This window comes from Tenrec ecaudatus, chromosome 1 (assembly GCF_050624435.1).
Source record: "Tenrec ecaudatus isolate mTenEca1 chromosome 1, mTenEca1.hap1, whole genome shotgun sequence".
NCBI classification, from domain to species: Eukaryota; Metazoa; Chordata; class Mammalia; order Afrosoricida; family Tenrecidae; genus Tenrec; species Tenrec ecaudatus.
The window spans coordinates 246,480,724-246,503,846 of record NC_134530.1 but is presented as its reverse complement, the minus strand read 5'-3'; the positions used below and the strand labels follow the sequence as shown (position 1 = coordinate 246,503,846).

The following is a 23,123-nucleotide window of genomic DNA, read 5'->3' as shown; positions in this document are numbered from 1 at the left end:
CCACACTGCAGCAGAAAGATGAGGTGTTCTACTCCTGGGAAGAGTCAGTCTCAGAAACCCGTAAGCACAGTTCTGTCCAGTTCTGTAGGATGACTGGGAGTTGGAATCCGCTGGATGGCAGTGAGTTGAGAATGATTTGTTCATTGTCTATCTTAACTACCCTGTTGTGAAGCTTTTGTTGTTCCGAACATTTTGTGTTTTAGGGGAAAGTTTACGAGGCATATCAGTGGCCTGTTCAGCTGTTCATACACAAATTGTTCTGAGACCTTGGCTGCCGTCCCTGCAGTGTGTCAGCGCTCTGCCCGTTTCCGCTCTTCTGTCCCTGTTTCCATCCCTCCAGTTCCCTGGCCCTCTTTGCTTTGGGGCAAAAGTTGCCTGTTTGGTCTGGTATAGTGGATTGTTTGGGGAGAACATTCATCGTGGGGGTGGGGGGTGGGGCGCAGGGGTGTTGTTTATTTTATAGGCCAGTCTGTTATTTGGCTAAAAGGTGACCTCCAGGAGTGACTTCCCTTCCAGATCCAAAGTGTTGTTTAGGTCCATAGCCTACGGAGCTCTTTCTGTCTCTTAGCTGTTCAGTAAACCTCGGTTTAAAAACAACAATAAAAACACACTGAGGAGGAAGGGAGGACTGATCACAATGATTGATACATAACCCTGTCTGTCCTGTCTTCCCCCCCCCCCCCACCCAATGGAACAAACAGAAATCATGGGGGAAGGGAGACAGCAGTTGGTAAAAGATATGAAAATAATAATAATTTATAATCTCTGAAGGGAATAGGAAGGTGGGGGGGAGGAGCTGATGCCAAGGGCTCCATAGAAAGTAAATGTCTAGAAAAGAATGAGGGCAACAGATGTACAGATGTGCTTGATGTAATTGTATGGATTGTTGGGAAGTTGTAGTCAGCAGCCCAGCGCCCAGCCCACTGCACCACCAGGGCTCCTGGATTGTTGGGAAGTTGTAAGAGCCCCCAATAAAAGGATCTTTTATTTTAAAAACAAACCACACTTGCACTTTGTTGTACATTTTGGCTATTCGAATTGGGATCTCCTGTTGTGCCCTCCGTGAGAGCCGGGGGCTGTGGTTACTGGTACAATCTGGTTCAGGCCTCAGGCACCAGGAGGTTGTGGCTCATGTTGACTTTGAGTAAGAACCCCAAACTTGAATTCACTGCCATTAAGTCGATTCCAACTCATGGGATAGAGCTTCCCACCAGGGTTTCTGAGACACCATGACTTTCCGAGAGTAGAAAACCTCATCTCTTTATCTCCCTCAGAGAGGATGGGGGTTTTGAACTGCTGACCTCCTGGTTAACAGCCCACCACGTCGGCAGTATGCCACCAGGGCTCCTACTGGCCGTGAGTGTGCTAGGGACTAACTGCTTCCTGGAGTTTTTTTTTTAATTTCCTTCATTCTCCTTTGCTCTTGATGAGAAGAGACGCGACTAGTAGTTGTGTCTTCGATGGTCCACTTGTAGAAGTAAGACCCTCTCGGTGACTAACCATCTCTGATAGAGAACCTTGTCTGTAGGGATGGTAGTATGCCAGTTGGCCCGAGACTATGGTCTTTAGCCTTTAAGCCCAGTAACACAGTCCTATGGGTGTTTGTCTCTAAGAAGTTTCCATCACTGTGCACCCCGTGTGCCTATTATAAATATATGGGGTGCATCTACCAATATGTTTATACAAATGTCTCCAACCGTACTTTTATGTGCATGAGTACGTACTGCCGCATGTCCCGCCACACCAATAGAGCACACACATCTAGCTATGTAACTGTTCAAAAGGGGTGGTGTTCAGGACCGCGGCTGCAGAATGATGTCTCCTATTTATCGTAGTTGCCCTCTGTTGGTGCAGGCTTCCCTCCGTGGGTCTTGTGCTGACTGCTCATACTGTGAATTGCTTCCTTTCACCATAGAAACACCATTCTTTCAGCCAGTGGATTGCTCTCACTCACCTGTTCCCATCCCTGATTGCCGCCAAAGCATGTTTCTGAGCGAAACCCTCATTCTGGACTTTTTACAAAGGTGGCATAATAAAATACATGCCCTTTGTACCCACCAGGGGGTGATAAAAAGAGGGTAAAATTGAGTTAATTCTCATCGACCTCATAAGGAAGCCAGCCTTTCCAGTCGCATAGCAGTGGTTTCTCAGGGTTTGGTGGTAGAGGGAGGAGCCTTCCATGCTGGCAGGGACCATTGGACTTCACAGCCTCAGCACTTGAACCCGAGAGAGAAACCTGGAGAGTGTGATTTCTAAGAACCGCTTTTCTCGATTTTTATGGAAGAATAACGAATCAACCAAGGGTCTAAAGCGTAGCTAATTGTAGTTTTTAAGCAGTGTTGCCTGTAACCCACCTTAGCAAGGCAGCTCTCACAGATAGCACCTTACTGCGTTGGTGATGGGATGGAGAGTAGAAATCGGTCCACTTTCCAATCTAGTAATATCTGACAAATTATGAGTGTGCATACTGTTTGGCCCAGCAAATCCATTACTCGGAATTTGTCTTGCAGCTATAATTCAGCAAGAGCATGTTATATGTAACAAGGATATCCTAATTTTGTTGCAATGATGAAAAATTGGAAGCAGATTAGAAGCAGGCCAAAAGTTTATCAATCGTGTACCAATTAAGTAAATTAGTAGCAAATAATATTACACCCATACAAAATAATATTATGGTGTCATTTAAAATAACAAGGCAGCTCGACATATAGATGGACGGGTTTCAAAGATGTTAACTGAAAAGAAAAAAAAAGCAAAAGCAAAAACAAGCCCGCAGGAGAAAGATGCGAGCAGGATTTAACATGGTCGGCAGTCTCCAATTTCTTAAACTGAGCGGTGAGAACACAGCTATTTTGCTATGAATTGTACTTCAGTCTTACGGGCTGCATCACAACTCAGGGCAAGCTGTGGGGTAATTTGCTGTTTGTGAAAAACATCAGAACACATGCCATGTTCTTAGATAGGCACAAGATATCTTTAAGAGTAGTCTAGACTAAGTGGGAATGGTTACCTCAGGTAGATAGGGGTGGTGGCGGTGGCGTGTGTGGCGCGCCCTGAGGGTATAGTGGTTATGTGTTTGGCTGCTAACCACACGGCCAGCAGTTCAGAACTGCAAGCTGCGCTTTCTGCTTCATAGCGAGTGCCCGTCTCGGAAGCCCACAGGGGCATTCTACCCTGTCCTAGAGGGTCGCTGTGAGGGAATGCACCCAGTGGCAGAGCAGTGAGGTTTTTATTTTGTTTTTAGGATTGCGTATTGTCAGCTGTATTGGCTATACAGAAAAGATTCTTTAGAGCCTAGAATATGTAATGCTTGTAGGTGCTCTGTAAACAAACGGAGTGAATGAAAATAACACTGAAATAGAAGTAGGATGAAGAAATGAGATGGTATATTCTGGGCAGCTTGGAAAAGTCTTTACTTGTGCTTCGGCGTTCTGGTAACGTAGTGGCTCTGCAGTGGGCTGGTAACCGCAGCTCAAAACCACCAGCTGCTCTGTGGGCGAAAGAGGAGGCTTTCCGCCTTTGTGAAGATTCAGAGTCTCGGAAACCCCCAGGAGCAGTTCATCTCTGCCCTGTGGGGTCCCTGTGAGTAGGAGTTGACTTGGTGGCAATAAGGAGGTTTTTGATTCATTTTTTTTAATGGTTGTTGTTACTGGTACATTGTGGAGGAGAGGCAAAAGGACAAGAAGTCAGACCTTGGCGGAGACCAGTCTTGGAGTTGGCTCTTGACTCGCGTTTAACAGCCGTGTGATTTTGAGCAAGTTTGTTACTCTCTCTATCGGTAAAGTATAGGTGACAGCTACAGGACTTTTTAATTCATCAGTGAATACTTAACTGTGTGCCTGTTACCTACCAGGTACAGTTCTAGAGGTAACCCCTGCCCTATGGGGCCTACATTCTATTAAGGGAGACAGATAATAAGTTACATAAATATAACCAACAGCATGTTACTGTTAATATCATGGAGAAAAATAAGGCAGGGATTGGAGTTAGGAACTGTTTTTCTCTCTCTCTGTGGGCCTGCAAAAGAGTTGAAGTTTTAGATAGGGTAGTTGAGGAGGTCTCACTAAAAGTGTGACGTTTGAGTATGATTTAGGGGAAAAAGAGACCCAAATTCAAATATAACTTACAGAGACCCCATCCAATGGGGGAGGTCCTCCAGCAAGAGGCCATGGTGGTCTATACAAGGATCGACGGCCACATGACCAAATTATAAACATGGAAAACAAAGGACGGTTCACAAAATCGTCCTCGGTGACAAATTAGTTCATCCCAGTGGGGCCCACCGAAGTAGGCAAAGGGACCGTGACCGGGATACACGGACTACTGTAGATGAGCAAAGCTCGGGAGCTGGGCTCAGGGCCCTCCGGACCGGTGACCGTGTGATTCTTGGCTACGCAGCACACATTCTCTGCCCTCGAGGCAATTCAGATTCGGCGTGACCCCGGACAGAGTCCAACTGGCTCTCTGGGTTTGTTTCGAAGACTGTGGAACTTTTTATGGGAGTGGAAAGCCTCTTTCTACCCCAGAGCTGCGGGTGGTTCTGAAATGCTGACAGACCGACACGCAAAAGGCAAAGCGGGGCAGGCCTCTGAGGCCAAGACCGCTTCTCTGTGGGCTGCCTAGGGGACGTGTCACATGCTCTGCCCTCACTGAGGGCGCCCTGGTGGCGTACCGGTTATGTGTTGGGCGCCTTACCGCAGAGGTCAGCAGTTGGCGATCATCAGCTGCTCCTGGGGATAGAGAGGCTTTCTGCTGGTGTGAAGAGGTAGTTTAGTAACCCCACAGAGGCAGTTCTACTCTCCCGTAGCTTTACTGTTGGAAGGGACTCAGCCGCAGTGAGTTTGGTTTTTGGCTTTTCTTCTGAGGGCAAAGGTTTTCTGTGTGGTGCCAACGGCCAAGGCAGCAGTGTTAACCACCAGCCACTCCTCTGGAGACTTTCCAGCCTCAGAAACCCATGGGGCATTTCCACCCTGCCTTGTACTGTCGCTGTAAGTTGGGATCGGCTCAGTGGCAGTGAGTGTGTGTGTTTATTGTGTTTGTTTTGGTGGAGCAGCGTGTTTTGAATTGAGCTGCTGACCGCAGTTCACAAGTTCGAATCCGCCAATCACTTGGGCAGTTCTACTTTGTCCTGTATGTTCTGCTATAATTGAAAGCGACTCAGTGACCAAGGATTTTTTTGGGGACTGTGAAATTTTGAAATTTCAGTGTCCAGAGTTTGTTTTAATACAAGTAAAGACCGGAAGGAAGTGAGAGGGTGAGGCTGCCATGCAGCAGGGGAAGAGCATTCCCAATAGAGGAAACAGCAAGTCCAAAGGCCCTGTGGTAGGAACATGTTTCACTTGTTTCAGAAACAGCAAGGGGACACTGCAGAAGGGGGATGAGATGAGGGTTTGGAAAGGTGATGGAGGCAGGTACTGGTGTGGGTAGAGCACGAGGGCTTGTGATTGGCTGACATCTTTGGCACCTATGAACCATCAGTGGTAGCTATTACAGAGCTGGCTCTGGCAGTGCAGTGATTAGCTTACCTGCTAATCATCTTCTCACCAGAAGGTTGGTGGATTGAAACCACCGGTGGTGGTTTGAGAGAATGATGAGGCGGTCAACTTCTATAAAGATTATAGCCTGGGAAACCCAGCGGGACAGTACTACTCTGTCCTTCACTATGAGTTGGAATCGACTTGGCAGCAATGAGTTTGGTTTATTTTTTACTATCAGGGAACTTAAAAGATTCATTTTGAAGATGGCGAGTCTGAGATTGAGGGAGGTGGCGTTACTTCTCAGAAATATTAGAACTTGTTATTAACACACAGATTTAAATCCAGACTCACTTCTCCTGCTGTGTCATTCACAGTAGTCCTGGAACTGTCATCATCTGTGAAGGGCAGAAATAGTGTCAGCTCCTTCACTGCCATTCACTTGGTGGTGGTGGAAAGTCAGATGAAACCATACTAAGGTAACACGAAACAGAATACTTTTTTTTAACATTTATATTGAAACAGTCACTATTTTTAAAGCAGTACACTTCAAGGAAAGCCTCTGTGGAGATAAGGAATGTGGAGAAGCGAAGCTATGTAATGATGTCGTATAAATGGTTTGTCGCCATCCTGAGTTATACTGTGGCTTTGGGCAGGAGCAGGGTGGGATCATCTGATTTCAGTTCTTTGCTACCTTTTTCAAGTGATTTTCTTTTTTCACCAAGGTTTTATGCTTTTTCTGTGTAGCAATTTGAAGTGCCGTGCTGTTGATAAATGGAGACCTAGCACTGGGTAGTTTTATGTAATAGAGTTGATCAGAATGTGGAAAACCTGGTAGAGCTGGCTTTAAACTTCCTGAGGTCATTTTGGGAAATGCGACGTTTAAAAAACGACAGCACCGTCTTCATGTTTTCTCCTGGTGTGCCTTTTGTATTCTACTCCGTTATAAATGCTTCCAGGAGCCCGCTGCATAGTGGTTGCATGGTGGGCTGTGGCCGTGAGGTCAGCAGTTGGAAAGCACCAGGAGGACAACGAGGCTTCCCCTCCCGTGATGAACTCCGCTCAGACACTCACAGGGGCAGTTGTACTCTCTCTTATAGAGTTGCTGTAAGGTGACCCACGTGCTCATGTGAGTTAGTGTTTGTGGCTATGGTGAGCTGAGACGTTTGAAACACCAGAGGAAAACTGGCTTTAGTGTGACCCACGCAACCCACTGCCCTTCAGTGGTTTCCGAGCCCAAGTCTTTCATGGGAGCAGACAGCCCGTATTGTCCTCCCCCTCCGAGTGGCTGGTAGGTTTGGTTGGCTGCGCGGTGCCTAATTCAGTGACCCAGGACTCCTTGGTTTTAGTGCCAGGAGAAGAAGCTAAAGAGGCTCCGGCAAGAGTCTGCTGAGTGAAGGGTGGGGGCTGGGCCCTCTCTTGAGCTGCCTTCTCTTACTCTGAGGAGATCCTTGGACCCTGCAGTGTGATCTCACCAGTCACCATCTCGAAGCACACGGAGATCGCCGCAGGCAGCCCTGTATCTGCGGGCAGTGGGCGGAGGTTCAAGCCGGAAGTGGGGATTTGCGTGGTTTTTGGCAGGCGCCGTGACTTTGACTCAATGTTGGTGTGTTATTGTGATCACAGTGCAGGTCCTACTCAGCCTGCCTCCTTTTTTTTTGGTCCTGTTTAACCCACACATTTCCCAACGTGTAGCATAGGCTCATTGCTTTTAAAGACTATGTGTCAAGTTTATCTTCCGGAGTTTTGTATCTTCTGTTTTTATAAGAATTATTTTCCCCGGGCAAAGTCTCCCAGTGGGATTACTCCCTTCAGCGATCTGGCTTATGTAGAAGTCATCCTTATTTAATTGAACCAAGGGGTTTTCTAATTCACACAGCTACCAGCAAGGTGCTTGCTGTTTCATTGAGTTTGGTGATTGATAGGACTTATCAGAATCTTTATTTATTGTAACTTATGAAATGGGAAAACTTTCATTAGTAGTTATGTTTTTACGTCACAGTGCCTATTTTTACTAGGAGAAAGATTGTTAATAGGTTTTCATTTTAAATCTGCTGCTGGCCTAATTGTTTATGTATGAGGTCTGATGGATTGTAGTTTAACAACCAGTCATTACTACTTACACAAGGTTGGGGAAGTTAATGCTTTAAACTCCAGACTCACTGCCATCAAATCCATGCTGACGCCTCCTGACCCCGTGTGGATTTGCAAGCCTGTAATTGTTCACGGGATTAGAAAGCCCTGTCTTTCAAGGAGCTGCTGGTGGTTTCGAACTGGTGACCATGATAATCCCAGCCCAGTGTATATCCACTCTGCCACCAGGGCTCCTCTTTATGCTTTAAAGTAGGCATTTAATTTGATGGAAATGTTTTAAATTTAAAAACAGACTTTTTGGTGGCACTAATGCTCATATATATATACAGATGATATAAAAGTTAGATTTTCCCCAAAGCCCCTTCAGAAGCACTGTTTTTCTATATTGCCTTCCAACAGCACATCAACCACTGATAACGTACAGTGTCCCCAATGTTCCACAGGGTTAAATTTCGACAGGAAGACTGATGTATAGTATACAGAGGCTGACTCACACGATTACAAGTACACCAGTAGTCCGTAAACATCTGATGCAAGTAAAAACTGATAGGAAAGGATTTCCCTGGAACTTTTGGTGGTTTGACTGTACTTGCCATCCCCAAGGAATCTTCCCGTCACCGCCTGCAGGAGGAGGGGTGGCCTCCCCGGGCAGACTCCAAAAGCTTCACCCCCCGGCAGAGGAAGCCGGACTGCTTCCTATCTTGTATTTGTGCTGTAAGAAAATTCCACCTGGGTCTTGGGTCGAGAGAGGGATGGAGGGAAGGTACCTGTGTACCAAGTCCTTGCGGAGAGAGGAACAGAAGGCGAGAGTCAGCGGGACAGACAGACGGACGGTCTCTCTTGGTAACGGTTTTGTCTCCCTCTTTTCTTGCAGATGTTTCTTACCGTGTACCTCAGTAACAGTGAGCAGCACTTCACGGAGGTCCCCGTCACTCCAGAGACGGTGTGCAGAGACGTGGTGGATCTGTGCAAGGAACCCGGCGAGAGCGAATGCCACTTGGCGGAGGTTTGGGGCGGCGCCGGTACGAGACCCACCCAGTCGCGGGCTTGAGCTCTTGTTATTTTTGGTTTGTGGTGGGGCACTGCGGGTGACTGTTCCTGTGTAGCCACAGAGAAGCTGGAGAATAACTCCCGTGACCCCCTGGAGGGAGGTGTTCTCCATCCTGCTGTGTTGTGACAGAGGCTGCTGGCTGTTCTGTTTTGATAAGCGGTCCAAAGAATCGAGACAAAGTCTTGCCATTCTCAATGTTAAGGAACATTTGTGACTATGTCTTCAAAGATAGACAACCCCCACCCCCACCCCCGGCAGCCCACAGTTTGCATGTTTAGGCTTTACTTAATTAGAAATGGGCATCCTAATGGTTTTTCTCTCTCTAGCTTTCTGTACGCTTTGAGAACAGACGTCGGGTTTGAAGAACTAAAGGCAGGGGTGCTCAGAGACGCGGTTTTAGGCTTTGAATCGTGCCCTCAGTACAGTTCTGAAAGGAGACCGCCTGCTTTTATTTGGACCCTGCAGGAGTTTGGAGACGTGGGTGTGATTTTTCATTCTTTGTGCCTTGTTCCGACACAGACAGAGTGCACCCCACTGCCTCCTTTTCTCCTCTGTTGCTCCAGCTGCCCGCGGAGCGAGCTGCCCACTGTGCTAATTGGACTGCCACCATTCCTGCGCTCACTTCTTACCAGGGAAGCCTCGCATTGACCTTCGGTTGGCTTTCCCAAGGTTGCATGGTCTGGGAGGTGCCTATGGTTGTCAGTGGCCGGCTTTCTCGGAAGTAGATTCAGCAGGTCTTATTTTCTAACCTCCTGTCTTTCAGATGTTGTACCACCCAGGGTCTCTGCCATAGAGTAGAGCGAGCCCTTGTCTGTTCTTGTTCACTGTTGTATCCCCTACTCAAGAAAAGTGACCACGCACCCGCTAGATGCCCAGGGAATATTTACTGAATGAATAAATCAGTGCTTTCTGGCTGCTTCCAGTAGCCTCTTAGCAGTCGGCAAACGGCCTTGCTGTTGTTTCGAGTCCGCATTGACTTGACTCGCTCACCGTGGTCTGGGGCTGGTTGTGGTCTCCTTCCCTGAAGTCTCTGAAATCATTCATGGGAGCTTCCCCAGTTTCCTCCTCTGGACCTGAGTTTCCGAGTCTCTGCCGACCCCTTCGTCTGACTTTCTCACAGAAAGAGGAATCTTTCTCTTTGCCAAGGCTCCCTGGCTTCTTCTTTTAAAAATCATTTTATTGGGGACTTGTACAACTCTTATCACCATCCATCCGTCCGTCCGTCCGTCCATCCATCCATCCATCCATCCATCCATCCGTCAAGCACATGTGTATATTTGTTGCCATCATCATTCTCAAACATTTGCTTTGTACTTGAGCCCTTGGTATCAGCTCCTCATATTTTCCTCTCTCTCCGCCCCCACTCCCTCATGAACCCTTGATAATTTATAAATTATTATTGTTTTGTCATGTCTTATGCTGTCTGAAGGAGATCAGTGGTGATGTCAGATGGATCTTGGCTGAAAGTCGAAAATGCCATAGAGAGGTTGACTTGTGTTTGTTGATTCTGCAAAGGCATTTGATTGATCGGATCCTAACACACTGTGGATCGATCGCATTGAGAGTGGGAATTCCAGAACACCTGCTGTGGATGCCTGCTCGCGAACCCTCAGTCTCTCATTGGGACAGAACAGGGGATATGGAATTGTTTAAAGGCAGAAATGATGTGTGTCAGGATTACATCCTTCATCATACTTACTCAGTCTGTATGCTGAGCAAATAATCCGAGAAGCGATCCGAAGAAGAATTACACAGAGAACACAGCATCGGGACTGGGGGAAGGCTCATTAACAGCCTGCAGTGTGTTTGCTGCAGGTGAGGAGAACTTGAAGCGCGTACTGCTGAAGATCAAAGACTGCAGCTTCGATGGAAAGAAAACAGACGTCATCACCGCTGGGCTGATCAGCAGTGCCATGATAAACGGGGAAAATACTGAAGCTGTCTTACATGTCATTGTCCTTGGCTCCGCCGTCATCACTTACTGGAAGTCAGGAAATCCCAGAGTGCAGGGCCCTGGGCAAGCCTGCCAAAGCCGCTTCAAGGCGAGTGTGGCAGTCAGAAGTCCCGTAGGAGCTTCTTTCGATCATGGCCGCCAGTTATCTGGCTAGATCCCACGAAGTGGAACTGCTTAGTGTAGGCTCACACATTAAAAAATGTAATCCGTACGGCAAAGGTTCTATCAGTTCCCACGCCAGTTATCTCTACAAGGATCTCTCATCAACTGACCAGTTGAAAAATGGTTTCGTTTACACTTGCATGTCACGTCTATTTACAAATGAGGTGTCCTTTTTTTCTTCTTCCTTGGCTATTTGGATAAATTGTTCCTTTATACCCTCTGCTCATTTTTGCCTTTGCCTTTCCCCCTTTGTTTCGTATGTACGAAACAGCAACAACTCATTGAGACGCTCACTGCTATTTGTGTCTTGTTCAAGAAATACTTCATTCGAATGCGACCGCTTTCATAAATCTTCAGGTTTCTCCTTTCCCTGCTTTTAGGTGTAGAATCTACTTGGAATTTAATGTACAACCAGCATGAATTAGGAGCGTAATTTCCCCTCACATGCTCCCTGAGTTTTCTTCAGTGCCTTCTTAACCAATCTGTCTGACTTACAGTTTTGACATGAGTTTTTCATTACTTAAGAATTTGCATGATAATTTAATACGGATACCTATCACCCTCTTTTAATTTTCCTTGTGCCCCTTTAATCTACTGCTAAGGGCTGGTTAGAGCCCTGGTGGAGTGGTGGTTGTACATTAGGCTGCTGTCAACTCAGAGGTTCGAAACCACCGCGCTAAGCAGGAGAAAGACGGGGCTTTCGCTTCCCGTAAAGCGATCCTGTCTGGGACGCGCCCGGGAGCGCTGCTACCCCATGGCAGTGTGAAGGGCTAGCGGGTGTTTCTATTTCGCTCTCACCTGTTTTTCTTCCTGCCCTCACCTTTTCACCTTCAGCCGTCCCTGCCTCCCACTATTCTCCAAACACCCGGCCCTTGCCCCTTTCCAGGTGGTTGCACTTGGCCTTCTCTGTTGGAATGTTCCTTCAGTAGGGAACCACGTGGATCTTTCTCACACTCTGACTTTATCGACAGGTGACCTTCTGCTGAGGGCCTTTGCTGGCTGCTTTGTTAAATTGCCAAGAGTTGTTTTCCTTCTCTGTCTTGTACTTCTATGGCATTTACTGCCATTGAAATACCATGTACACTTTTTTTTACACTTTTTGAATATTTATCTCATTTATGTCTTTCCCAAAGGGGAACAACATTTTTTTTTGGTCTCCAGTGCTTGCTCAATATCTGTGGGAAATTTTCATTGCTTAACTTTTCATCCACCACATTCCTTTTCTGTTCTCTCTTTTTGGAACCATGATTTGATATCTGTTGGATCTTATTTTTCTGTTTTGCACATTTATGTTAACCAGGATTTATGTTTTAATTATCTTTATTGCTCTCACATCATTTTAGTTGATTTCAGTGACCCTTCTACATTACTAGTTTCCTCTTCAACTCTAATTCACTATTCATTTTGTTGTTTGCGGTTTTTCATTTTAATGACTTTCAATACTTAAAAGATTTTAGAGGCGCACAGAAATCTGCCTGTTCTTGCATTATAGCATTTTCCCTATTCATTTTGTTTCTATTCCATTTTCTCAATCATTTATCTTTTTCTCGGACTGCTGCAGTTCTTTGAGAGCCTTTGGATTGTTTCGACCTATGCAAGCCCACGCCGGACCGTTTGCCATCACAGGGCGGTCAGGACCGATCTTAGCTGGTGCTGCTGTCCCCAAAGCGACTCCAGTCGTCTTCGAGAACAGGGACTTACTGCCTCACAGTTTGGAGGCCGGAAGTGGAAAGTAGGACATGGGCTTCAGAGGAAGGTTCTTTGTTCAGTAACCGCAAGGGATTGTTGGTGTCTCCTTTTCCTCTGTGTGTGTGTATTTCGCCTTTTCTTATAAGACATGGACACGTGACTAGGTTTAGGTCGTGCCCTACTTTGGTAACGTAACAAAAGCAAACCTTTATATTTATAGGTACAAGTACTAGAACTTCACCTTTTGAGGGACGCCTGCAGTTCCTTCCCAGAGCCGCTAGAGCAGTGGTTCTCAACCTGTGGGTCGTGACCCCTTTAGGGGGTCGAACAACCCTTTCACAGGGGTCGCCCGATTCATAACAGTAGCAAAATGACTGTGATGAAGTAACAACGAATATAATTTTGTGGTTGGGGGTCACCACCACATGAGGAAGTGTATGAAAGGGTCGCCCCCTTAGGAAGGTTGAGAACACTGCTCTAGAGCTTTTAAACGGGCCGTCCAGTGCGGGGGGGGCCATGCAGGGTGAACTGGAGGCTACGTCTGTCCCTTTGAAGTCTCCGGGGACCGAGGGATTTTCCTTTTCATTGGGAAAGAGGGTCTGCGTAGTTTCCGTTGGCGAGTGAGTGCTTAGCAGCGCCTCCTCCTGCGGAGTTTTCATTCGGATGTGTGCAGTTTACAGAAGGGCTGCCGCTTTCAACTCCCTGCAGCTGGGTTACAGGACACAGGCTGCGCTTTCTCTGCTGCAGCCAAGCCGGTTAATTTCAGCTCGTTCACAAAACTGGCTGCAGAATGCCTGGCTGCTCGTCTCTGCCCACATTGTTTATTTACAGAGCTCAGGTAGTGTTTTGATCCCTGCTAAGTGAATTGAGCCATTTTAGATTCTCCTACTTTCTTGCATTTAATTTACACTAACGTGACCAGAGTTTTCGATTTTGCACTTGCATTCTCAAGCATCCTGATCCCTTGCAGTTGGAGGAGGAGACACTGAGATACACTTAGTATGACACTTTGCTATACTAGTCTTTTCGTCTACAGAAAAGTTCAGACAACTAAGCCATCACATTGTAAGAGAAGCCTAATAGTTACATTTGCATTTGTAATAAAAAGATTTTCTGGGAGGGGGGTGAGGTTGGGGATGGGTTGCTGATTTTTTCAAATAGTTTGATTTTGAAATTATTAAATGCGAGATAGAGTCTCTTAAAAAGTAAAGGAGTCCTAGTGGCATACCTTCTAAGCAGCCCCTCAGCTGCCAACGGAAAGGTCAGCAGTTCTAACCACGCAGTGTGACGCCTGCGCCATCCGCTGCGCACAGGTCACAGCCGGGGAAGCCGTGGGGCAGCGGTGCTCTGCCCCGAGGGTCACTGTGACTCAGCCATATGAAACACGTCTACAGACGTCAGTAGGTAGTTAAGGAGTCGCTTCTAAAACTTTTCGATGTGTATTTAGAGAACATTAACGTTAGACTGCACTTCAGAGATGATCTGTAATTATCACCACAGAAGCATTGGAACGCAACGAGTTAAATGCTAGATTCATATTTATTCTAAGCAACCCGCTGAATTAGGCTCTTGGTCTCTGGGCAGCTGGCCCAGAGCCTGTACTCTTTCCGGTACTTCTCCCTTGTTTGTATGTATGTTTGAAGCATTTGTGATACTTAATTGTCCTAGGATTATTTTAATATTGGGGGGAAAAATCTGCGGTAGTAAGCATTTCCTACATGCAGAGTGAACAGTTTGTTTGAAGTACAAATGCCAAATGACATGTGTTTTTTATCCACAAATAATGTGATTTCAATCCATTTCTTCTAGAACGTCCGGTTGCTGATAACGAGCGAATGTTTGATGTTCTGCAACGATTTGGGAGCCAGAGGAATGAAGTTCGTTTCTTCCTCCGCCACGAGCGGCCCCCTGGCAGGGACATCGGTATTTAGCATTTTATGAATCATAAATATCTGAGCTTGGTGCTGTGCAGCGGGGTGGATGGGGGAGAGGGCACGCCATCAGGCGGCAGGCAGTGTGAAGGGGAGTGAAAAGGAGAGAGGAGAGACAGTGAGGACAGACATGCTTTGCTTTTGTTTGACGATGGAAGAAGTGTAGGGGTTTTTGTTGTTGTTTCGTTTAAAGTAGCCGGCAGGAGTCAGTAGAGCTGAAGGTTGAAAACAGAAGGAAAAAGGGAGTAATTGATAGGGTTGGGGCCCGAGAAAGTGATGGAGAGATTGCTCCTTGATAAAAGGAGAGACCTGTCTTATCGTTTTAGTGGGGCCGAAAGAAAGAGGCTGCGGATGCTGGTCAAGGTGTGCGTTTTGGGGAGCCAGTGAAGGTGATGGTGGGGCCCCGGGGCTAGAAGCTGGAGCTGCTGTGCCGTACAGGAGTGGATGCTGACCGGGGACACCAGATTTCTGGCAGCTTTGAAGGCTGGTTGAAGTTAGGGGCCGTGAGACCACGTGATCGTTCTGCAGTAGTTCTGAGTTCAGGTGGGATTGTAAGTGGAGAAGCAAGCAATTGGATTGATCCAAGGGGTGGAGTTTGCCAGACAAATTCAGCGAAAGCCAGCGGGGCTGGGGAAAGGAGGATGCTGGTAAGACAGAGCTTGGACCATGAGGTCTAAGCTGGTGGAGAAGATGTGAAGATTAGAAGAGCTGTGGGAAAAGCAGACGTGGTTAAGAGGCTGGACGTCTCGGGAAACAGGAGTAAGGAGGGGAAATGACTAATGATAGGCAGCTTGAGAGGGAATGGTGGCAAAGAAGTAGAATGTTTGAACCTAAGATGTTGGAGGTGTGGTGCTTCCAGGTCGTAGACATCATCCTGTGATGGGCCGTGAAGCGAGTCAGAATAGAGGAGAAGGTAAGGTTTTCATGGGTTTTCTGCATGATAAGTAAAATCATGGAGAACTAAGGTAGCCCTTGGAGGTGCAGGGGACAAGGGAGTAAGACAGACCTGAGGGTCTGACCAGAGGGACGATAAAGAGAGAGAGGTAGACAGATACGAAGGTGGAGAAATAGTGGGCTGGAAGCAACACCTTCAAGGACACAGCTATCCCGCGACTGGAGGCTTTGTAGGATGTAAACTGCCAGCCTGAGATCTGCCCTCACTGGAAAGCCACAATTGTGATGCCAACAACAAAGAATGAAAATTTTAAAATGGAAGCATGAGGGTAACACATGATTTCACGATGCTATTTTGGGGATTAGGAATGTTAGTAAGAATCTCAATTTTATAACCAAACACTCCTTTAACACAAGTGGTCCCGAGATAGCAGGCAGCTAGAGTAATTAAATGTAGAGTGTGCACGGCCCTCGCCTGGCCTCTTATGCTCTGCAAATGAGACAAGCTGATACTTCGGGGTTAAGTGACTTGTCAGAGGCCACACACCGAGAGGCAGAGCCAGGGGTGGAACCTGACGCACCAGCACCCCCACCAGCCAGGCTGGCTTCCCTGCCTCTCGGCATCACTGGTGTGTACAGTGTTGTTTTAATGAACCTTTTCGAACCCCGTTATATTTGAGTTACATTTTATTTCTATGTTCTTTCTTTCTGGACATGTTTGCAAGCATCTTTTTCTGACAAACAAGTTAAGCTTGTGTAGCAGTTCAAATATCTGTTTGTATGGTACTGGGTAAATTATTAAAGAGCCTCTCACTAGTGCAATCTGCAGTTTCAGTGTGTCTGTAATGTGAGAAATATAACGGAAGATAAAGGCGCTGTTTTCACAATGTAGCAAGGCACCAATGCCACACAGTGCCCACACAAGGCTAAGACAGCAGTGCCCTTCTTCCTCACACTGAAGCCCTTGGGGGTTCCCAAGACTGTAACTGTTTCCAGGAATAGAAAGCCCAGTCTTTTTTCCTGAGGTGGTTTTGAACTGCTGACCATGTGGATCGCAGCCCAACGCTTAACCACTGTAGCACCAGGGGGTGTTAACATTTTTAGCTTAGACTTCTCTATTAGAGATAAGGGAACTGTTAACCATATTCTTCCAATTGAACTCAGACTGGTGACACAGGAAGTGTATGAACCTTCCTTTTTTTACTCTTATGATGCAGTTGAACATCCGAAAATGTTTTCTCTTTGAGGCAGTAAGAAAAGCAATTATTCTTATTTTTCAGAATTAGGTTGTTGTTGTTTTTTTCCTCTTGTAGAAATATTCTGGCTGTTTTGCTGGAGTAATATTTTAAAAATATAGCTTAACACTTGGGGATAGGTCAATAATTGCCTTTCAAAAGAAACTTTTGACCGCAAATTTATTTGGAGGTAATTTAATACTTTTTCTAATTTGGGGGATGAATCTCACTGCTATTGAGTCGATTGGATGCCTGGCAGCCCCGGGAGACAGGGTAGGATCGCCTGGTGGGTTCCGAGACTGTCGCTCTTCAGGAGAGCAGAAAGCCTCATCTCTGTCCCGTGGAGCAGCTGCGGGCCAAACGGCTGATCCCGTGGTTAGCAGCCCAGTGCTGGCCACTGTGCGCCAGGGCTCCCTGGGGAGGTGTAGCAAGCTCCTGCCCATAGTTTCCATTTCTTATATGTGTGAACTGGAGACAGAATTGGGAACAAAACTCATTTGTACTCTGGGGACAGTCACACAGTTATGGACGCCCAGTTAGTCAATCACTTGTCTTAGAATCTCGTCTTGGAATCTCGGACACTTCTAGAGGCACAGAAACATTCCAGGCACACGGTCAGGTACACCGCGCATTGTTAGGCACTTGCAAAGGAGCACATGACATTAGAAACCATTGTCTGTACTTAAAAAACTCAACATAATAAGTTTCAATGGGATGGTTCTTAACTTGGTTGTGTGTACGTGTAGGTTGTAAACCAGTTGTTCATCACCCAGGAACTGCCTGTAATGTTTCAGTGACAGACCTTTACGGAGACCTTATATTTTAGCCTAAGAAATTATTTCAGCCAAAAGCAGACAGAACAATGTTTTTGAAATTTGTACCTCCCCAAACTAAGAAAATGGAAAATTGCCCGCAAGCGGGAATGTTTTATTGTTCTCACCAATTACCACAAAACCAAGCAGCGCCTTTCATTTTCATTGACGCCCTTCTCCAGTAAGTTACAAACTTTGTTGATAAGCCCAAGGATGAGTCGATTTGATTTTTTTTACCGCTTTCTTTTAAAAAAATGTAATTTTTAAAAAAGAAACGCAGCAGAACAAATGGTTGAAAACGCAGCAGATCAAGTTAGTGCCACTGCCTGTAAGGGATTCCTTTAGAGAGAGCTGAAGAAAAATGTGGAACAAAACTCAAAATCATAAAAGACACCCGGTTTACTGTAGGACTAGATTAGGACTCCCAAGTCCATGGCCCGTAATCACTTGTTCTTAATTTTTTTTCTCGTAATCACTCTTTAGATCTGGAACAGAACTTAATTTTCAGTAAAACAACAGACAGCCCAGAAAAACAATGGGAACAATAACACTAGGAAACTACACACACCTTCGAATAATCAGCCATTTACCACCCAGAGGACAGCATTTACCCAAGGATGACAGTTCAGAAGGACCGGGGAGGGAGGGGTGCAAACAGCAAACACAGAGGCAGTGACACAGGCGGTGTTCCATTATGGGGATTGGAGTGAAAAACATGACGTGTATGAATTCTTGAATGTAAAACCGATGGTCTGCTCTGTAAACTGTCAATGACTTCACAATAAAGAGTTACAATAAAAAGATAGATTGACTCAAAACACAGCCTACATTAATCTTTCACCATTAGCATAACAAAACAGCCCCTTCCCAAATGGGAGTATAATTTCAGGAAGTGAGATTAGGATTTGCAGCGCATAGTTGGGGCATGGTGGGGAGGGAGAGCAAATTACCCAGTGGATGATGACGCTCTTTTGGTGTAAATCACATTGGTTACTTGCTGAAGAGTTGGCCTGTAGTATTTATTAGTGTTGACTATTTCGTATGACAAGAAACTAATTTCCCCACAAATGCTGGATTCTGAAACTTTTAACTCATTGCTTTTAGAAAATAATGTTATAAGTATACGTTCAACTTCGAGGATCAAACTGCAATTAACACCAGAACTCGGAAATGAGCTCGTATGTCTACATGGTCCGTCAACTGCAGTAATAATGTGTTCTTTGAATTTTGTTTTGCTTAGTGAGTGGACCCAGGTCCCAGGATCCAACTTTAAAAAGAAATGGTGTGAAAGTCCCTGGTGAACGCCGAGGAAAGGAGAATGGCGTAAGTGATTGTCTTACCCACGCTACACTTCTGTCCCAGGACCGCACTGCCCTGTTGACTCTTCTTCAGACCTCATTGCTCTTTAATTTCTTGTTCAACGGGTTAGGGACGACCTCTGTTTAAAAGCTTATATTTATTGTATGGAAACAATTCATTTGAATGATTTTAATTCTAATGATAAATTTTAATAGTCTACCTAGTTGACGCTTGTGAGGAATTAGGTGGCAAATGTACCAGTAATTCAGAACAAAATTAATGTTAAACTTGAAGGTGTGTTCATTTTTGGGTGTGATTTGTTCACAAACAGAGAAAACCACAGTAGTGGTGATGTTGCTGGTGCTTCGGCAGGTACTTCTGGTATACGGTAGGCATATTTTCTTTTCAGAACTCGAGTTTGTAGTACTGCCAGCTAGACTTCAGCAGAATTATCTTCTTTAATCTAAACTCAAAAAGCCAAACTCCCTGCTACTGAAGCAAAGCCACCTTGTAAGTGGCTCTGCAGGACAGGCTAGAACTGCCTTGTGCATTTCTGAGACGTAACTGTTTATGGGAGTAGAATGTCTCATCTTTCTCTGGAGGAGCGGCTGGCGGTTTCGAACTGCTGACCTTGCAGTTAGCAGCCGAGCATGTAACCACTGTACCACCAGGGCTCTTTCTGCAACCAAAACCAAGTTTCTGTTAGAGTCCAAATAATCTAAGGAATCATTTGCCTTTCCTCATATTTATATATATGTTCCTGTTCTTTGATCTTGTAATTATCTCACAGTGATGAAAGGATAATATAAATAGTCTTAAGTTGTTAATGAGATTTGATTAAGTCTTCTCTAATGTGCTCCCCTCCCTCTCCCCCACTGGAGGTTAGTATTTGAAAAAGACAATACAGGTTTATTGAGGTATAATTGACATAGAACTTGCTCATATTTAAAGTGTATATAATTTGATAGGTTTTAGCATGTTTATACAAAGGATCTTCAAAGTTTATGAGAATGTCTCTTTAAAAATGCATGGATTTCAATTTTTTTTCCTTTTTTTTAACAATATATTGGGGCTTATACAACTTTTATCACAGTTCATACATATACATACATCAATTGTATAAAGCACATCTGTACAGTCTTTGCCCTAATCAGTTTTTTTCTCCTCTTTTCTTTTTTTACATTTTATTAGGGACTCATACAACTCTTATCACAATCCATACATATACATACATCAATTGTATAAAGCACATCCATACATTCCCTGCCCCAATCATTCTCAAAGCATTTGCTCTCCACTTAAGCCCCTTGCATCAGGTCCTCTTTTTTTTTCTTTTTTTTCCCCCTCCCACCCCTTTCCGGATTTCAAATTTTTGTCACTAAAATTAACGTGTACTAACTTGGTACATCACATATCAGAATAAGCAGTAGTGTGAGGCTCCAACCCTGGTAAGACACCAGTTTGAAGGTAGCCCCTATCCAAGAAACATGAATTCTGCCCCAAAACTGAAGGAAGAGCAAACGGAATTTGTTGAAAAGACTATTCCTTCTCTGTCTTAATGGCTGCACACCTGTCTAAAGTCAGTTGGCTATATGTGGGTGGTCTGTGTCTGGACTCGGTTTACATTGATGGCAGTGGTTTTTTAAATATCTTGATTTGTAGAACTTTCTAAGTTTTGAAGTCAAGTAAATTTTTCTTTATTGCTTTCCTAAAGTATTTGATATTCCTATATTAATTAGAACCAACTTGTGAAGTTTTACAGAAGAACTTGTAGGGGTTTTTTTTTGTGTGTGTGTAGGGGGGGGTCCCATTAAATATAGATCCGTTTGGGAGCAAATGACCTCTTTTGCTCATGAACAGACAATATCACTCTCAAATTGCTCTCAGTTTATTTGAGAACAAAACAATGAAAGAAGCTGTGTTTAGTGGTTTTCAGTGTACAGATTTTAGACATCTGTAAAAGGTATTGTTTTTTTAAAATTTTTATTTCTGATGGTTTGTTATTAATATATAGAGATAGAATTGACTTTTGTATATTGATCTTTATCCTGCAACCTTGCTACACTAGCTTTTAAGATTTGGTAGCTTTTTAAAATTTAAAGTTGTAGTAGCTCTTGGAGAGTCATGGGATCTACACAGTCTATAAATACAGTTTAACTCCTTTCTCTCCAATTTAGAGGCCAAGTATTTCTTTTTCTTGCCGTGTCACACTGGCTAGAACCTCTAGGACAGTGTTGAATAGAAGTCGTGAGAGGGCACATCTTTACTGTGTTCTTGAATTTTCTAGTGCCGATTAGTTGTTTTTTTTTATTTCTTTTTTTTTTTTATTTTAACAATTTATTGGGGCTGATACAATTCTTTTCACAGTTCATATATATACATACATCAATTGTATAAAGCACATCTGTACAGTCTTTGCCCTAATCATTTTTTTCTCTTTTCTTCTTTTACATTTTATTAGGGACTCATACAACTCTTACCACAATCCATACATATACATACATCAATTGTATAAAGCGCATCCATACATTCCCTGCCCCAATCATTCTCAAGGCATTTGCTCTCCACTTAAGCCCCTTGCATCAGGTCCTCTTTTTTTTCCCCTCCTCCCTCCCCATTCCCCCCTCCCTCATATGCCCTTGGTAATTTATACATCGTTGTTTTGTCATATCTTGCCCTATCCGGAGTCTCCCTTCCCCCCTTCTCTGCTGTCCCTCTCCCAGGGAAGAGGTCACATGTGGATCCTTGTAATCAGTTCCCCCTTTCCAACCCACTCACCCTCCACTCTCCCAGCATCGTCCCTCACACCCTTGGTCCTGAAGGTATCATCCACCCTGGATTCCCTGTACCTCCAACCCTCATATGCACCAGTGTACAGCCTCTGTCCTATCCAGCCCTGCAAGGTAGAATTCGGATCATGGTAGTTGGGGGGAGGAAGCATCCAGGATCCGGGGGAAAGCTGTGTTCTTCATCGATACTACCTCACACCCTAATTAACCCATCTCCTCTCCTAAACCTCTCTATGAGGGGATCTCCATTGGCCGACACTTGGGCCTTGGGTCTCCACTCTGCACTTCCCCCTTCATTTAATATGGTATATATATACATATACACATATATACACATACATACACACACTTATATCGTTGGGTTTTTTTTTTGCATGATGCCTTATACCTGGTCCCTTGGCACCTCGTGATCGCACTGGCCGGTGTGCTTCTTCCATGTGGGCTTTTTTGCTTCTGAGCTAGATGGCCGCTTGTTCACCTTCAAGCCTTTAAGACCCCAGACACTATCTCTATTGATAGCCGGGCACCATCAGCTTTCTTCACCACATTTGCTTATGCACCCATTTGTCTTCAGCGATCCTATCATGGAGGTGTGCAGTCAATGATATGATTTTTTGTTCTTTGATGCCTGGTAACTGATCCCTTTGGGACCACTCGCTCACTAAGGCTGGTGTGTTCTTCCATGTGGACTTTGTTGCTTCTGAGCTAGATGGCCGCTTGTTTATCTTCAAGCCTTTAAGACCCCAGTCACTATCTCTTTTGATAGCCGGGCACCATCAGCTTTCTTCACCACATTTACTTGTTCACCCACTTTGGCTCCAGCCGTTGTGTCGGGAGAGTGAGCATCATAGAGTTCCAATTTAATAAAAGAAGGTATTCATGCATTGAGGGAGTGTTTGAGTAGAGGCCCAAGGTCCTTCTGCCACCTTAATACTTGACCTATAAATATAGACACATAGATCTATTTCCCCATCCTCCTATATATATTTGCATGTACATGTCTTTGTCTAGACCTCCATGAATGCCCTTTGACTCCTAGCTCTTTCCTCCATCTCCCTTGACTTTCCTCCTGCCCTACTACCATGCTTCATCGCCACCTGGGCTAGAGTATACCTCTTCTCTAAGCAACCTTACCCTTGATCATTTCCCACCAGGCCTGCCACTCCCACTTCTCTACCATTTGGGGTCCCATGTTTTTCCCTTGTCCCTGGGTTTGTTAACACCACTTCCTTAACCCCCCCTACCCCTCCACCCCAAGTCCCCCTGGAACTGTCGGTCCCGTTGTTTTTCCTCCAGATAGTTCATCCAGCCTGTCCTATTCAGACAGACCTGTGGAGTCACTAACATGCACGAAAACTAGACAGAGGAAAACAAAGCAACAGTATACAACCAGACAACAAAACAACAAAAACAAACCACTGACAAAGAACAGAATAAAACAGTTCACAAGAGAAAAGCTTGTAGTTAGTTCAGGGATCGTTTGCTGGCCCTTAGGAGCGTTTTCCAGTCCAGTCTGTTGGGGCACCACGCCCTGGCCCCGAAGTCCACTTTCAGCATTCCCTGGGGACCTTGCCACTCCATTCCCTTGCTGTTCCGCTGCACTCCCCCAGTGATTTGCCTCGGTGTGGTGGGATCAGGTCAGGTGCAATTCCCACACTGTGTCTCCGGTGCTGTCCCCTGTATCGCCCTTAGTCACTGAGGGGCATCATGTCTCATAGTGGGGCCAGCCATGTTGTTCT

At 45.3% G+C, this 23,123-nt stretch overlaps 1 protein-coding gene across 2 annotated transcripts in view; it reads left to right on the top strand.

The window, feature by feature from the left end:
• Window positions 1–23,123, top strand: part of TP53BP2 (tumor protein p53 binding protein 2) — an 83,553-nt gene that overhangs the window by 28,598 nt on the left and 31,832 nt on the right. For both annotated transcript variants that reach the window (XM_075530636.1, XM_075530646.1), the window contains 3 exons: window positions 8,443–8,590; window positions 14,234–14,347; window positions 18,537–18,619. In XM_075530636.1, coding sequence (XP_075386751.1) covers window positions 8,443–8,590; window positions 14,234–14,347; window positions 18,537–18,619 — 345 coding nt within the window. The remainder of the gene's footprint in view (window positions 1–8,442; window positions 8,591–14,233; window positions 14,348–18,536; window positions 18,620–23,123) is intronic.